The sequence below is a fragment of the Mytilus trossulus genome, chromosome 14, assembly GCF_036588685.1.
Source record: "Mytilus trossulus isolate FHL-02 chromosome 14, PNRI_Mtr1.1.1.hap1, whole genome shotgun sequence".
NCBI classification, from domain to species: domain Eukaryota; kingdom Metazoa; phylum Mollusca; class Bivalvia; order Mytilida; family Mytilidae; genus Mytilus; species Mytilus trossulus.
In genome coordinates this window covers 77,861,477-77,878,807 of record NC_086386.1, presented here as the reverse complement: position 1 = coordinate 77,878,807, position 17,331 = coordinate 77,861,477, and the positions used below count along the sequence as shown (strand labels likewise).

General features: G+C 31.2%; 1 protein-coding gene across 1 annotated transcript; it reads right to left on the bottom strand.

The window, feature by feature from the left end:
- Positions 1–2,495: 2,495 nt before the first annotated feature.
- LOC134698096 (uncharacterized) lies at positions 2,496–15,218 on the bottom strand. Its single transcript, XM_063560388.1, has 3 exons — positions 15,212–15,218; positions 4,081–4,814; positions 2,496–2,630 (listed from the first exon to the last, which is right to left on the bottom strand). The coding sequence occupies exons 1-3, from the start codon at positions 15,216–15,218 to the stop codon at positions 2,496–2,498; spliced, it is 876 nt and encodes a 291-aa protein (XP_063416458.1).
- Between the last annotated feature and the right edge of the window lie 2,113 nt (positions 15,219–17,331).

The window sequence follows — 17,331 nt, the reverse complement described above, 5'->3', positions numbered from 1 at the left end:
AATGGCCACCGTGGCGAAAAATAGCACATAGGGGTGAAATGTAGATTTTGGCTCATAACGCTGACACTAAAACATTTAGAGCAAATCTGATACGTTGTGAAATTGTTTATCAAGTCAATCTCTATCTGCCCTGAAATGTTCGGTTTTTGGTTATTATCTTGAATACTATTATAGATAGAGATAAACTGTAAACAGCAATACTGTTCAGAAAAGTAAGATCTTATAATAAGTCAAAAACCCACAATGGTCAGTTGACTCCTTAAGGAGTAAGTGCCCTTTATAGTCAATTATTAACAATTTTCATTAATTTGGTAATTTAAAAAAAAAAATTTAAACTAAAGGGCCAAGTCGATATAGATACAGAAAATTGTAAGTAGCAAGAATAATCAGTAAAGTAAAATTTTCAAACACATCACCATCACCAAAACACAATTTTGTCATGAATCCATCTGTGATATTTATTTAATATGCACATATACCAAGATGAGCGACACAGGCTGTAGAGCCTCTAGTTTAAATTTTTACCAAATATTTTCAACTGTCACTTCTAGCCAATTTCATTATAGATAGAGATAATTTTAGGCGCCAATATTGTTCAATAAAGTCAATCTACAAACACATCACCAAAGCCAAAACACAATTTTGTCATGAATTCATCTGCGTCCTTTGTTTAATATGCACATAGACCAAGGTGGGCGACACAGGCTCTTTAGAGCCTGTAGATTTTGAATTTAGTCATCTTTTTACATATCGTGCAATAACTTCAGTATGCTTAGATTGATTTCTGCAAAGCTTTACATTATTGTTAGAATTGATAGAATGAAGCTCCCTTTCGATTAATTGCATAAATAAGTTTATTGTGTCGGGACTTTAATTGTCATATCTAAGTTAAATGTTCACATGTTGTACCATATTATAAATAAACCCCTTTGTCATTTCAGAGTATTGGGACTTTCCCCGTTAGATATTCTTTAACTCTTTGCCAGAAGGGAGCCAAGGATGAAAGGGACCGGTGTTATCGTTTTTCATATCAGTATTACTGAAATTGAAATAAAAAATATGAATCCTAATAAATTAGCTCTTAAACAATCATCTTTGTTGAAAACGGGTATTGGAACACATACGAAATGGACATTAATGATACATTGTCGATGAATGCAAACATCGATTAATATTGATTTGATCAAAATATAAAATCATGACAAAAAAAAATACGATACTTCAAATTTAGTACACACGTTTAATGGTTTTGTGTCATGATTATCAAAAAGTTTGTCCCGCAATTTCTCCATGAAAAAGATCTCTAATCGTTTGAAATATTACGACTGATTAGAATGACGCTGGGTTATCCCTTTATATACAGATCAAATGTATTCGCTCATTGTGTGTTAGCTCTGTTATTACGTTTTTTGATAGAGTTAATCCATTCCAATTGATATTTTATAGTGTGTCTTTTTATGTTTTGATGTTATGCTATTGTTTCAGAAACGGAAGAAGTTTTGGAACCATTTAAACGTTTAATGCCGCTGCAACTGTTTGTACCTGTCCTAAGTCAGGAATCTGATGTTCAGTGGTTGTCGTCTGTTTTTGTGGTTCATAAGTGTTTCTCGTTTCTCGTTTTTTATATAGATATCATACCACATCTTCTTTTTTATATCGACCGTTGGTTTTCCCGTTTGAATGTTTTTACACAAGTATTTTTTGGGGCCCTTTATAGCTTTTTGTTCTTTGTGATTCGTTGTGAACCTCTGTGTTGAAGACCGTACTTTGACCTATACTGGTTTATTTTTTATAAATTGTGACTTAGATGGAGAGTAGTCACATTGGCACTCATACCACATCTTTCTATATCTAATAACCCATCAGTCGGTGTTCCTTTTATTTGAATGATAAATAATATAAAGGATATCGTACACCTGGAAATGCATTTAATATTGTCTGGTAGATTTATTAATCAATTTTAATCATCTTATATGTTCAAAGTTTGATCGATCAAGCGTGCATCTTTTATAGATTATTCATGATGAGGATGGGGCTTTCGACCCTTTTGTGGTAGCGCTGAGTATCTTAGACATCCGCCGACACTCCACTTATTCATACATTTTCAATAAAAACAATAAAAAAAATCTATCTAATTTTTTTAACAAATGATTATCATCTATTGTTATACATTGCAGGTTCGTTCAACAATCTTTATTGACTAGGATAGTCAGTTTTACTGTCGATGTTCGGATGCTTTTTGTAGGCATTTCTGCTAACTCCACTAAAAACATTGAAAACAACACGTTTAATAATTTCATGCATCCGAATAGCTTTTCTGAATTTACCTTCATCAGGAACGCTCAAAGCAAAACATTTGAAATCTGGGGATGAATTACCGAAAAAGTTGAAGAGCTATATGACAAAACATACCTATAAAAACACTCATTTCATTCAATAAATTGAAATATTACACAACAGCCAACCACTTCCACTGAAGGGATTTGAACTATACATTAAAAAACATCCAACCATTTCTTCCTCCTCCTCCTCCTCATCGTCATCGTCATCTCATCGTCGTCGTCCTCGTCCACGTCGTCGTCGTCGTCATCGTCATCGTCATCGTCATCGTCATCATCATTTGATGCGATCTTATCATTATTGTGTTAAATTCTTAAATATTAAGACAAATATTGTTTAAATTGATAAAGTAAAATATGCTATGTAGAAAAACAGAAGACTAATAGGCGTATATACAATTTAATAAACATTCAGCTTACCAATGACAAGATAATTTTGGAATGCAGTGTTATTATTCTGATTTGGATATAATTCTATATTACGCACTGTTCAAGGCATATAAAATATCCCATATAAACTAATTGCACAATTTAATAAATATTCCCAAAACCATGTTCATTTTATCCATGCCCACATCTGAAATGCGGTGCTGTTATACGTTTTATTTGGAAACAAGTCTATAGACTGCATTACAGCCTATCTCGCAGACTCTATGTCTCTTAGCAATTGAAAACATATATCTAGGATATTGCACGATATTACTTTCAATACTGGAAGTCCGATATAATAGTTTTCCTCTATAGTCAACTGGAGATCCTGGAGGGAATCCTGGTATTGTCTGCTATTTTTTAGATGATAATGACATAGAAAGTTAAGCAAATGGCAATACACCACTGGAGGTATTAGCCATCCTGTGTGTTGTAATTCCTCCAGTAATGACATCTTGGGAAACCTTACAAAATCTAAAGTAAAAAATCTCCGTAACCGAAAAATATCCATCTTCCTGAATACATGTAATTTAAATAGCTTATAATGAATATCTGAAAAAGGCATATAGCAATAAATTTTTTCCGGTGAACATTTTGATAAAGAATACTGGAGTATGTAAAGAGCTATATAGTACTGTTTCCTGCTGTAGAAAAACGAAGCTAAAGTCAGCCACCCAGATACAGCATCATGGCGAGTGTTCATTAGCAGAGTTCTTATTACAGTATTATATTGTTTATAGGTAGATTTATTTCCGTACATATCCTTAATCGGGTGTAGTGTTTCATTTTTGTACTGGTATTTTGACAAAAAGTGTATGTACATGTGTTTAATTTTTGAACTGTTACTGAACAATATCTTCTTTATCACGCTTTCTGAATTACAGCAAAAGTTCGTATTTAGAATGCCCATTGGAAACATAACTGAGCTTAATAACCTTTTAAAATAGTTGATATCAAAATATTTTGACTCCTTGCTAATATCGTATGCAAATACATTGAAATTCGAGATTTGGTCTGACAATAAGATACATTGCCAATTATAACTGTTTAGAATATACAACTTAGTTAAAAGTTTTTCACGTGCGTATCCTTGAATCTTATTCTCAAATAAATTTTGCTCAGGTATGAAATAATGCGGACAAACAGAGTATTCAACATAATATATAAGTCTCCTGAAACATCTCATGTAACAAGATATCAAGTTTTTGGGTTTCCATATTGAAGAAGGCAATTCTTCACATATCCAAAACAAAATTGTTTTCATAAAATATGAACAAAGCAAATCTGTACAATTTTTGTCTAAAGCTATAACGTCCTTCAGAAGGATTTTCATAAGTGCATAGCAAAGTAATTGTGTATGTGTAAATGAATGAATTAGAAGCTTTTCCCCAACTGAAAACGACAAACGCCATTCTAATGCTTCCTCCGTAGATCCTTTCACACCTATAGGTACAAGGAGAACCCCGTGTTTTATAATAGTTTGTTTAACTTCGTAGCTCGGCCATTGATTATTTGATCTTGTTATCCATTGTTTTGCTGGTGTAATCCATAATTTACTATGTAAACTATATGCATAGTCACACAGTCCATATTCATCGGATATGCATGGCCCATGCAAAACCGGCATAAAGTCAGTTGCCCAATTTTGCTTGAATAAAGAGCTTGAATAATAGAAATCACTACCTATCTTCTCACACTCATCAAAGACACCCGGGTCAAGACTATGTACTAAATGTAACTTAGTGTAACCGAGCTGTGTATCTTCCATTTCCATTGTAAAATGTGTTTTCCTAGCATTGACATCAATGTTTGTGTCTTCACAAACCTCTATAAAGATAAGAACGTACATAATGTCGAGATCACTTCCTCGCATCTCTAGTCCCTCTCCGAAACTTCCACTGGTGATAATTGTCACGTCCTTGTCGCTCTTTAATTTGTCTCTAATAGTGTTCATCATTCTTACTGTCTTTACATGCTCCTCGGTTCCAACAATATTATGACATACATAGCGACACAAAGCTATTGATACATTTTGTGTGGCTGATTCTGCAAAAAAAGAAAAAGATAAGGAAGTTGATAGGCTCAAAAATATGTAACATATACCATTCATATTTATATTCCATGTTATACTTGGATGATAGTGCATTCTACTAATTACGCTTTTCGCTCTTCGAAGATGTAACATATAGCCTATTCAAAGTGTTGGCACAAACAAGACAGTTCCCTGCATGAACAAAAAAACAGAAAGCAAATAAGAATTTGCTGAATCTGTCAAGGAAATACAAGAGACTAAAAGACAGTAGTCGTTCTAAATAATCATTCTGACTTAATAAATAATATAATCTAAATATCAAGGTAATATTCCAATATTAATCTGGTTAGTCCAGATCTAAAGAATAAATAGTTTCAAAAACATTTAAAGTAATTTTATATTATAAAATATACAACAAAAATATCTTTTCTTATTAATTTTATTTTGAAGAAGTTTGAATTTCACTATTTTCAAGAATAATAAGTTATTCTATACATTTGACAAATCTTAACAAAATGCAGAGCAAAACAAAGTTTGAATTATCCAAAACTACCAAAAATTTCGGAGACAGTATGAAAAAAAATGATATTAACGCAGTCAGATATAGATTTTCGTTAGCCTTCTGAAGCTTTCAATATTTTTTATACACGATGTACTCAATATAAATTCATTATTATATTATGTACTTCATGATTTATTTCAGGAAGTTCGTTGTCTACATTTGCAAATGCCTGTACAAAGTCAGGAATATGACAGTTCTTGTCTATTCGTTTTTGATGCGTTTTGTTATTTGATTTTGCCATGTGATTGTGGACTTTCCGTATTGATTTTCCTCTGAGTTCAGTATTTTTGTGATTTTACTTTTTTTGTCATGTTTTAGGATTATTGTAAGATTTTCGGAATCCAATGGTTTTATCCATTTGAATGCCTTAAAAACATTTGCCCATTGACCCCCTCATTTTTCTTTGTAACTTTTGTACATGTATAATGCAATAAAAGATCACTTGTCAACCAAAGGTTAATTTACTAGTATTCAAAAATACATGTAGATGTCAAATGTGATCAGCCTCTTCTGTAATCTTTTACAAGACACTTTAAGTGACTATATCTTATCCATTTGTTTCTGAAATATACCATCTACAAAAAAGTAAAATCACAAAAATACTGAACTCAGAGGAAAATCAATTTGGAAAGTCCATAATCACATGGCAAAATCAAAAATCAAAACGCATCAAAAACGAATGGACAAGAACTGTCATATTCCTGACTTGGTACAGGCATTTTCAAATGTAGAAAATGGTGGATTAAACCTGGTTCTATAGCGCTAACCCTCTCACTTTAATAACAGTCTCATCAAATTCCGTTACATTTACATGATGCGTTAAATAAACAGTCACAATCAATAAAATAGTCAAAATATGGGAACATCAGTCATCATCGTATAACAATTTAACAGGACACAACAACATCTACTATCTATGAACACATGGATTGATTTGAGTGTCTGACGTCAGAAAAATTATATACGTCACATAAATTTGTCGTTCAATGTGCATACAATAGTTATCAAAAGTACCTGGATTATAAACAATTTTAAATTTTACATAGGCAATGAGCGCAGACAGGGTTAAAAAATCAAAAGTATGTAAGAATAAATTACAGAAATCAAACTAGTCCAAAAGTTATACATAGAAATTATGAGAATCCAAAACTTTTAAAAGGAACAATTTAACAGGACACAACAACATCTACTATCTATGAACACATGGATTGATTTGAGTGTCTGACGTCAGAAAAATTATATACGTCACATAAATTTGTCGTTCAATGTGCATACAATAGTTATCAAAAGTACCTGGATTATAAACAATTTTAAATTTTACATAGGCAATGAGCGCAGACAGGGTTAAAAAATCAAAAGTATGTAAGAATAAATTACAGAAATCAAACTAGTCCAAAAGTTATACATAGAAATTATGAGAATCCAAAACTTTTAAAAGGAACAATTTAACAGGACACAAAAACCTATCCACGAACACATGGATCTCTACTTGAGTGTCCGACGTCAGAAAAATTATAAACGTCACATAAATTTGTCGTTCAATGTGCATACAAACAATTTTAAAATTTACATAGGCAATGTACGCATACAGGGTTAAAAAATCAAAAGTATGTAAGAATAAATTACAGAAATTGACCGAGATTCAAACTAGTCCAAAAATTATACATAGAATATATGAGAATCCAAAACTTTTTAAAGGTAACAATTTAACAGGACACAATAACATCTACTGTCTAAGAACACATGGATTGATTTGAGTGTCTGACGTTAGAAAAATTATATACGTCACATAAATTTGTTGTTCAATGTGCATACAAACAATTTTAAATTTTTTTTTTTTTTTTATTTTTTTTTTTTTTTATTTTTTTTTCCCATAGGCAATGTACGCATACAGAGTTAAAAAATAAAAAGTATGTAAGAATAAATTACAGAAATAGACCGAGATTCAAACTAGTTCAAAAGTTATACATAGAATTTATGAGAATCCAAAAATTGTCAATTCCACTTCAATAAAGTATCTGAAGTGGTTCAGTTATTTTGCAATACTTGTATATGACAATGAGTATGTAGTATAGGGATTGTACTTGATATTCATATTATGAAGACATACTCTTTCAATCAGTTTATATATGAGATCTGCAGCTGACATGTCAGTTAACTGTTAGTAGTCTGTTGTTATTTATGTATTATTGTCATTTTATTTATTTTCTTTTGTTACATCTTCTGACATCAGACTCGGACTTCTCTAGAACTGAATTTCAATGTGCGTATTGTTATGCGTTTACTTTTCTACATTGCCTAGAGGCATAGTGAGAGGGTTGAGAGCTCATAAACATTTTTAACCCGGCCGCAATTTTGCGCCTGTCCCAAGTCAGGAGCCTCTGGTCTTTGTTAGTCTTGTATGATTTTTAATTTTAGTTTCTTGTGTATTAGTATTCGGAGTTTAGTATGACGTCCATTATCACTGTACTAGTATACATATTTTTAAGGGGCCAGTTGAAGGAGTTTTTCGCTATATTGAAGACCCATTGGTGGCCTTCGGCTCTTGTCTGCTCTATGGTCGGGTTGTTGTCGCTTTGACACATTCCCCATTTCCTTTCTCAATTTTATATATTAAATAGTATTAAATAGTATTGATATGTACTTAAGATTTATATAAATTGAAATTTAAGTCCGACACTTCATATGGGCTAGGGGCTACATATACATTGTGCATTTATTGTAACATCATGAAGAAATCAACTTAAAATTATCATCTTTATGGAATTCTATTACGTATATACAACATATACAAAAAAAAACCAATGTAGCAATTTATCTTATGTCATAATAATAAATATAGATCAATTTATTGCATGTAAAAGTTCTGTCTGATTCTAAATTATAAACTAATAAATACAAAACGTAAAAACGAAATAACTTTCCAAATCGTTATTTTGAATCTTTTTATTCATTGTCTATAGAAATTTAAAAAAACTGGTTGTTCCGAGAATTTCAAAAAAATGTTATATTACATATCCCCTTATATCAAATAGAACTCGGTAGCATCAGTCTCTGACGTTTCAGTTTCACATTCCCTTGTTCATTGTTTTAATTTGAAGCATAATCCTCGCGTTATTTGAATTGTGACACAAAAGTTTTGATTGACTTCCATCGTTTATTTCTGAAGCAGGTAAAGCCTATTAAAAACAAGATGTTTATCAAACAAAATTTCATCATGATCGGGACATTGTACAAACACATGGATTGTCGTAATCCGGGCGTTTTACATTATCTGGTTAATTGGTTTTGAGGTTCACAACAGGGAAACCAGGATTTTGACAACACGATGTAAATTTCTTACTCCGCGATTTGAAAAGAATTTTTCAAGCTGCATTGAAATTTCTATTAGATATATATTCAACGTGTCTTTTAGTTTATTTAACCTTTTAGTGTTTAAATAATACCGCTTACTACTGTACGTTGTATAAGTCCAACGTTTAACACCTGGCTAATTGAAAAGCTATCCTGTATAAACAAATATGTTCTGAATTGAGGGTACTGGGATAGCATCATTAGACCTGAATTCTTTATACTCAGGGTTCGGTTTACATCGGGTATTTAAAAAAAAAAACAATGAAAAGGATAATGGGACTTTAATGGCCGGAATGGACAGAAAGCAGGCTTATTGAGGGTCCAGTTTACTCAGGTGTGACTGTATTTGTAATGCTTTTTTGTTATTTAATAGATATAGGAAGATGTGGTGTGAGTGCCAATGAGACAACTCTCCATCCAAATAACAATTTTAAAAAAGTAAACCATTATAGGTCAATGTACGGCCTTCAACACGGAGCCTTGGCTCACACTGAACAACAAGCTATAAAGGGCCCCAAAATTATCACGATAAACATCAAAGCAAAACGTGCATGCTGGGAGAAAAAACTTCATGTACTGTATTGTACTTTAACAGTGATGTCTGCTACCGTTTCTCCTTAATAAATGTATCATAGCTTATCAAATCTAGTATCATTACTGAGATTGTTTGTCAAAACTAAAAAAAAAAAAAAAGCATTTTTAAAAGAAATCTTTCTGTCTTGGCAGAATCGAATTTATTCCTATAGTTGTATCTCAACTATAATTTACAATTAAAGGTTCGAAACCACTTACTGCTTATAATTAGAACAGGTTTTTATTAAACTTAAGGCTTCCAATTAAAAGCAATATCAAAAGAAACAATACAGATTATTAACTAAGATCAATTAACACCATAGAACAATTATAAATGAAATAATTGATAAAGAATTCCGTTTTATTACAATATGACATTTATCATGTATATATGATCATTATTTAAAAATAGAAATGGGACGCCAAGGCTACATTCAAAACTCATCGATCAGCGGCAAAAAAATGTGACAACGCAATGGGAAAAAATCCAAAAACACGATAAGACAAACAAGTCATGAAAGAACATAAAAAAGATTAAGACCGAGCAAGAAGAACTCCCGACAAAACAGGAGATTCACATAGGTGCCCCGAAAAGGATAACATAAAAGAGCCTGTTTTACATCTGATGATATTGTCTCATAAACCTACACAGCATTACGCATACTACCCTCTATGCGATTATATATTTATCTGTTTCAAGTTGTATTTGAACATACACAAAGGGAAAAATACTATGTACCTTATAAGTCCTCATACGTCACAATAACTATTTTTTCATAATTTTTCCACAAAGAACAAAAATTTCATAAAAATATTAATATAATTTCCTCTATCATTTAGAACATCAATTACATTTAATGACAACACGTAGAATTTCCAAAACAATCTAAAAAAAAAACAACAATTTATTCAATTCAATTTTGGTTCACACATCACAAGATTCATCAAAGTTTTGACTTACGACTAATTTTTATTGTAAAAATATACTATCAGATTTTTAGGTACCTGTATATCTTCGTAAACTGTACATGTTTGAATAAAATAAGACCCCCCCCCCCCAAACAAACAAAAAAGAACTCCAGGAACAATTAAAAACATAAAGCTATCAAATGGCAAAAGCAAAAGACCTAATACTTCAAACGAAGGAAACAAAACTGTTATGTTCCTGGCTTGGTACAGACATTTCCTTATTTTAATGGTGGATTAATCCTAGTTTGATAGCTAGATAAACCTTTCACGGTTATAATAGTCACATATAATTCTATTATATTGTCAACAAGGTGTGAACTAAACAAACATTACGTTTTTTGATTGAGTTAAGTCTGCCAATTGATATTTTATCGTATGTTTTTCTATTTTGTGATGTTATGCTATTGTTTCAGAAAAAGGGAGAAGGTTTGGATCCGTTAAAACGTTTAATCCCGCTGCAAATGTTTGCACCTGTCCTAAGTCAGGAATCTGATGTACAGTAATTGTCGTTTGTTTATGTAATATATACTTGTTTCTCGCTTCTCGTTTTTTTTATTTAGATTATACCGTTGGTTTTCCCGTTCGAATAGTTTTACACTAGTAATTTTGGGGCTCTTTATAGCTTGTTGTTCGGTGTGAGCTTAGGCTCCGTGTTGAAGGCCGAAGATTGACCTATAATGGTTTACCTTTTTTTAAATTGTTATTTGGATGGAGAGTTGTCTCATTGGCACTTACACCACACTTTCCTATATCTATATAATAGGTACATATATAGTTATCAAAAATACCAGGATTATAATTTTATACGCCAGACGCGCGTTTCGTCTACATAAGACTCATCAGTGACGCTCAGATCAAAATAGTTAAAAAAGCCAAACAAATACAAAGTTGAGGAGCATTGAGGACCAAAAATTCCAAAAAGTTGTGCGGCTAAGGTAATCTACTCCTGGGGTAAGAAAATCCTTAGTTTTTCGAAAAATTCAAAGTTTTGTATACAGAAAATTTATAAAAATGACCACAAAATTGATATTCATGTCAACACCGAAGTGCTGACTACTGGGCTGGTGATACCCTCGGGGACGAAACGTCCACCAGCAGTGGCATCGACCCAGTGGTGTAAATAGTTAACAAAAATACCAGGATTATAATTTTATACGCCAGACGCGCGTTTCGTCTACATAAGACTCATCAGTGACGCTCAGATCAAAATAGTTAAAAAAGCCAAACAAATACAAAGTTGAGGAGCATTGAGGACCAAAAATTCCAAATATTAGGAATAGGTCATATATATGTGACGAATGGAATCCTTTTAAGATGTGAGACTTGTATCATATGGATTATTCATGATGTTTTCTTTTTGACATAATGTTAGAAAAACCTTTATTACAAAAAACTGGCTACATATAATGCAATTATGATAAGATAATTCAACATTATTATATGTAATCTAGTCACCGAACAAATAAACCCACAAAATGACAAATTAGTACTTCTGAAGATACCTAACTGACATTGTCTTCTATTCCTTTGCTTTTAATTGTGACATTTTTATGTATTAAAGTTCATAAAATGACTCATGGAGATTAATTGAATATTTTAGATATTTTAATAGATTTAAATGAAAACAAGAATTAATAGATTTTCATGTTATTCATGTTATATTTAAATTTCATTGACAAGCTTGATGATAGGATATAACGTCTGTATATGCATAACTCGTATCCACTTGCAAGGCACATCTACTATTTTTGGCAGGATAATGTCCTAGTAAAAAATAGGCTTATCTATCAGAGCGACAAAAAAGTGTCAAAATAGGTTACGATTAAATTCATGCATTCGACCAACTGAGGATGTTGTCACGAAAAATGTTTGAAATAAAGTTCATATCTGGAAAAAGACGATACAGAAGTGGGAATTTTATAGTGGTAAGTGAAAAGTGATCATACCTTATCATTCTATTAATCTAAGGAAATGATTTTATAAATGCACTGAATTATAAGTTCAAATCAAGAAAGGAGCTAATAATGTTTACTTATAGGTTAGACAATACTTGGTCATGTTTTATGAAGATTTAAGCCCAAGTATTGTCTGACCCATTTAGAACATATTCATACTTTCGAGTGACCTAACCAAATTATCCTTTCCCATTGTTATATTCAAACCTGAATAAGAGTTCACTTTTTTTAATAAACTAAATGTAAAACATAGGTTATCATCATTTCAATGGATGGAATGAAAAAGCTCGGACATAGTTCGCGAGGACTGGAGGTGGATAAATTGTTTTTCTTCTGCTAAAGGTAAACAGTTCGCGAGGACCGGGGGTGGATAAATAGTTTTTCTTCTGCTAAAGGTAAAATTTAATACTTATTTATCTTGAGATTTTTATATTTGGAAAAAAACAACACAATGGTATACTAATCCCCTATATGATTTATTTTTATAGATATAAAACTCTCTGTATAAATATTTTTAATTTTTATTAATAAATTTACATGCATTTGTGTTTCTCCGAAAAATTTTCTTTGCTTTATATATCAGCAGTCTGGCATTTTGTTCTTGAGAGAAAAATAACATCCCTCAAATGTCAAGTATATAAATTGAATAAGTAGTATTTTAGCTACATCCTTACCCAAATTGTTCTATATATGTGTATTGTTAGAAAATGCATGAAAATTTGCAAAATTCAAAATGTTTTATTTTAATCTTTGCTCTTTCATCTTTAATCAGTGTATGCACTTTTCCAATGGAAAATGCACCAGGGGCTTGCACACTTTGTTAGTGCAGTTATGAAGAGTTCACTTTCATAATTAACTGACAATGAAAAGTCGTTCATGTATGGCATTTCGTAGTGCATGGAAAACCATGTACTATGAAAATAAAAAAAAGGGTAACACTTACTTTTCATTGGACGAGAAGGGGTGAGTATGTTCTAAATGTAAAAGAAAATTAGAGAGGGAAAACGGTAGATTAATTATATTTAAGATAAGATTTAAAAGGTAAGATTTAAAATTATAATTTGGCGTTTTGCTTTCACTTTGTAAAAAACACGTGATAAAGTTCTGGACATCTATACTTAGCGCAGACTCAGAAATATATAAAGTAATGGATGTTACAATTTACCTCCTAAATAAATCCACAAACGTAACTATTTTCTTATTTTAAATAGCAATTGAACAAAAGACGACAAAAACATAATTCTTATTTTGACGCATAATAAAAAGAATTAGTGCCTAAGAAATCGAAGACATCTACTGAATCAAAATAAAATTCGGCGAAATTCCGTTAATGTTTTGGCGCATTTAAGTCATTTGAAAACATGAAGGCATTCAAATGAAAAAGCTAACGCTGAAGATTTTCGTGTACCATCAAAATTCAGACAATATTGCATTTCAATTTATTTTCGAGGCAGGTGTTTTCTATGCAATGTTCGCACATTTAAAGAATTTAGCATGTCAATATGGCGGTTTCTTTGTTACGAAATGTCAGCAGTGAATTTGACGGTAGCTAACGAGAAAGACAAATGGGAGTGAAAAATGGCAAATATAAAAAAGAAGATTTGGTATAATTGCAAATGAGACAGCTCTTCACAAGAGATCAAAATAACAAAGAAATTAACCACTAAAGGTCACCGTACGGACGTCAACAATGGGCAAAGCCTATACCGCATAATCAGCTATAAGAGGCCCCGAAATTTAATGAAAAACAATTCAAACAAAAAAACTAACGGCCTAATTTACGTACAAAAAATGAATGAACAAACAAATATGTAACACATAAACAAACGACAACCACTGAATTTCAGGCTCCTGACTTGGGACAGGCACATACAAAGAGAATGTGGCGGGGTTAAACATATTAACAGGATCCAAACCCTCCCCTTACATAGGAGAGGGGTGTTACAGTACAACATAAGAACGAACTATTGAAATCAGTTGAAAAAAGTTAAGCTCATCAGATACTACAAAAAAGTGGACGTGGCCGGGTACTTGTACATCCCAACAACAAACAGACACTAAGTACAGATCTAAGAGTACTAGCAGTTACTTGAAGCAAGTTCAAAGTCGCTAATAACTAATTAAAAAAATCATGCATCTTAAAGTGAATTATCTATCAGTATACATCTAACTTCCAATATATTTTGTGTAATGACGTCAAATACAGTCAGAGAAAAACACGACCTTGTGCAATGCCAAGACACTGGTATATATATTTTATAGCCGTCATTTCAGAAATGATTCATACAAGCTACGGATGTATTAGTTTTTTTTTTAAAGCTTTATCAACACGGAATAAACTAGAACAGCCACACACATGGCATATCCACTCTCGCTTCAATTTCTTAATATTTATCCTTTTAGATTCGAAAAAATTCATGGAAGCCATATATTTGTTTTATATTCACACATGGCCTGGACCGTGATATTCGTTAATTTCATCCCTCGCTAACGCTCAGAATGAAATTCGAATATCACGGCCCAAGCCATGTATAAATATCCAACAAATTTACGGCTTCCATGTATTACTCCTTTAAAAGATACATTTTTACAAACTGGTTTGACAGTATAATTTGAAATGTCATATCTATAGATAACATTATAAAAAAAAAACGCCAACGAATTAAAGGTTTTGAAAGCGCTTTAATTCCAGTACATAATCCGTTGAAGTTTCATCATGCACTATTTAAAGTAGGGCTTTCATAACTATTTTGGCTTTCCACATATTGATCTTTTGTTCAAAATGTGTTTAGAAAAATAAAAAAATAAAATAAAATAAGATATTTGCTTTAATATGCTAAAAGCAGTCGTATTGCGTTATAAGACCATAAGCAAAATACATATTTATTTTGTTTTAAATTAAAAAGACAAAATATAATTATTCGAATGAATTAAAATTAATTTTACAAAATCAGTTACCGCAATTACATTTAAAAACCATAGATTTTTTTAATCTTACCTTCCATTCTGTTTCACCTTTAATTACTGTTTTGTTTAGGATTTGGTTTTATACAGGACTGCCTTGATGCCCAAAATATAGTCTCGATCTTGAAACTGGTTTATCTTAATAGCATTCACACGAAACGCGTTGTCCTTTCAAGTTCAACTGGAAAATAATAAAAAATTACCCCTTCGTATTTGTTTTATATATACCATCTTAAAAGGGTAAACCGTTTTATAGATCCTTTGTTTCGTATCTATTTCCCAGTATTGGGATTTATTTTATATTTTAGTATTTCAGTTTTGAAATTTTCAAGATCATTGCTAAAAATAAAGGAATACGAGATATCTAGAAATTCTGACTTGTATTTGTTGTTTGATGGTTTAATAGTAATTCTTGCTTTGATGATTTGGAATATCTATTAAAATATTTTTTTCAATGTAGTGTATTCAATACAAAGCACGAACTCGTTAAACATGGGGTCAGTACACACAGTAACTGAAAGGCTAAAACAAAATCGATAAAAAACCTTAAATTTATAATGTTAATCAGATTTAAGTACTCAGATGAATTCCATGTCTACAGGAAGAAGAAACCGTCCACATCATTTTTTAGATCAATAAAAATAAAGAAATGATCAAGGCAATCATGGATCATGAATGTGATTTTAGTATGGTATGTGTGATGTGTTACTCATCAATTTGAAACACAATGCAAAAGACTCTCAATGATATTGAAAACTCATAAACTGACGAATGAGTTACAAAAATCTTGCTTCTATAGTTTAGGCAAAACATATGTTCAAATTATCAGATGACGCTATGGTAAAAAGGGAAAATGAAAACCATATAAAGACAAACAGATCAGTAATACACTATATACAAAACAAAAGACCAAGTAACACGAGCTCCATAATAAAACCAGAGGACATTCCATGTGATCTGAAAAGGGCATCAGTATTTTCTCCATATCTTAGAATATATCATCATAATACATACATTAAAAGACACGTATTTCCCTATATGCAATTTTCTGTTTTTCTATTTTTTCTGTTTCATCTGTAATCGGCAAACAGAAACGGCCAATTCTTATTAGAATGTCCTCATATGTCACAATGCGGTTTTTTTCTCCCCAAATGAGCGTGGAAATTGTAATTTTGGCTACGAAAAGATTTTTCTTAAAACATAAATAATAATGATTTAATTGATTGGAATATAGAAAAAAATATATAAATTGAAGAAACAGTTGGAAAAATTTATTAAATTTGTAAAATAAATATTAATTTGAAGCTATATCATGTTTTAAATGATTCCCCTAAATTGATATTCAATCTTAATTGTTTTAGTATTTTTTTTAAGTTTCTTTTTATGTTGTTCATATATCTAATCTATAATAACTTTTTTGTTATTATAATCAATAACAATTCTGTGAAAACATTATGATTCATTCATTTTTTACTTTGTTCTTATGAAAACTACAATGAATGATATTTTATACATACAATAAAAGGAATTCAGAAACTTTGAATCTTCTTTTCAAATTTTAGAAACTACAGACATATTTAAGTGTATAGGGTATGTTATGTTACATTAATATTTCTTTTTATTATTCTAAACTGCTGAATTTGAACACTATTTGTTAAGCAAAAAACCTTTATAATCCAAGTTTATTCTATTGTGTTAGTTTTTTATACGGGAAAACGATTATATTTTCAGAAAAATAGCTTCTCTGCAACATGCAGACTGCAACATGCATACCTTGCTTGTTACTTTCTAATGATAACCTTACTCAAATGGTGATGTTTCATTTAAACATGGTTGTTTCTATGTTGTAACCTGATTATTTCTATCTATTTCAATTTATCATAATTGTAAATTTGATGAAAAACACATTTAAGATATAAATAAAAATTGTAGTAAAACAAGAAAGGGCATATATCTTGTACACATTACTGTTATGACTCTTACAAAAGAAAAGTAAAGAGGGGAAACGGTTGATTATTTTTAATTATGCCTACTGTATTAAGACTTATATTGTAAAAGTTACCTATTTACAAACTTGTAAGTGATCATTTGTGATACCAGTTTGAGAGTGTAATTTGAAAACACATATTGATAAATTGAAATAAAAACCACCTA

Coding starts and splice junctions, on each gene's coding strand:
- LOC134698096 (XM_063560388.1), bottom strand. Junction 2,631..4,080: donor TGAAAATCCTTCTGAAGGAC/GTTATAGCTTTA, acceptor AATAATGATAAG/ATCGCATCAAATGATGATGA.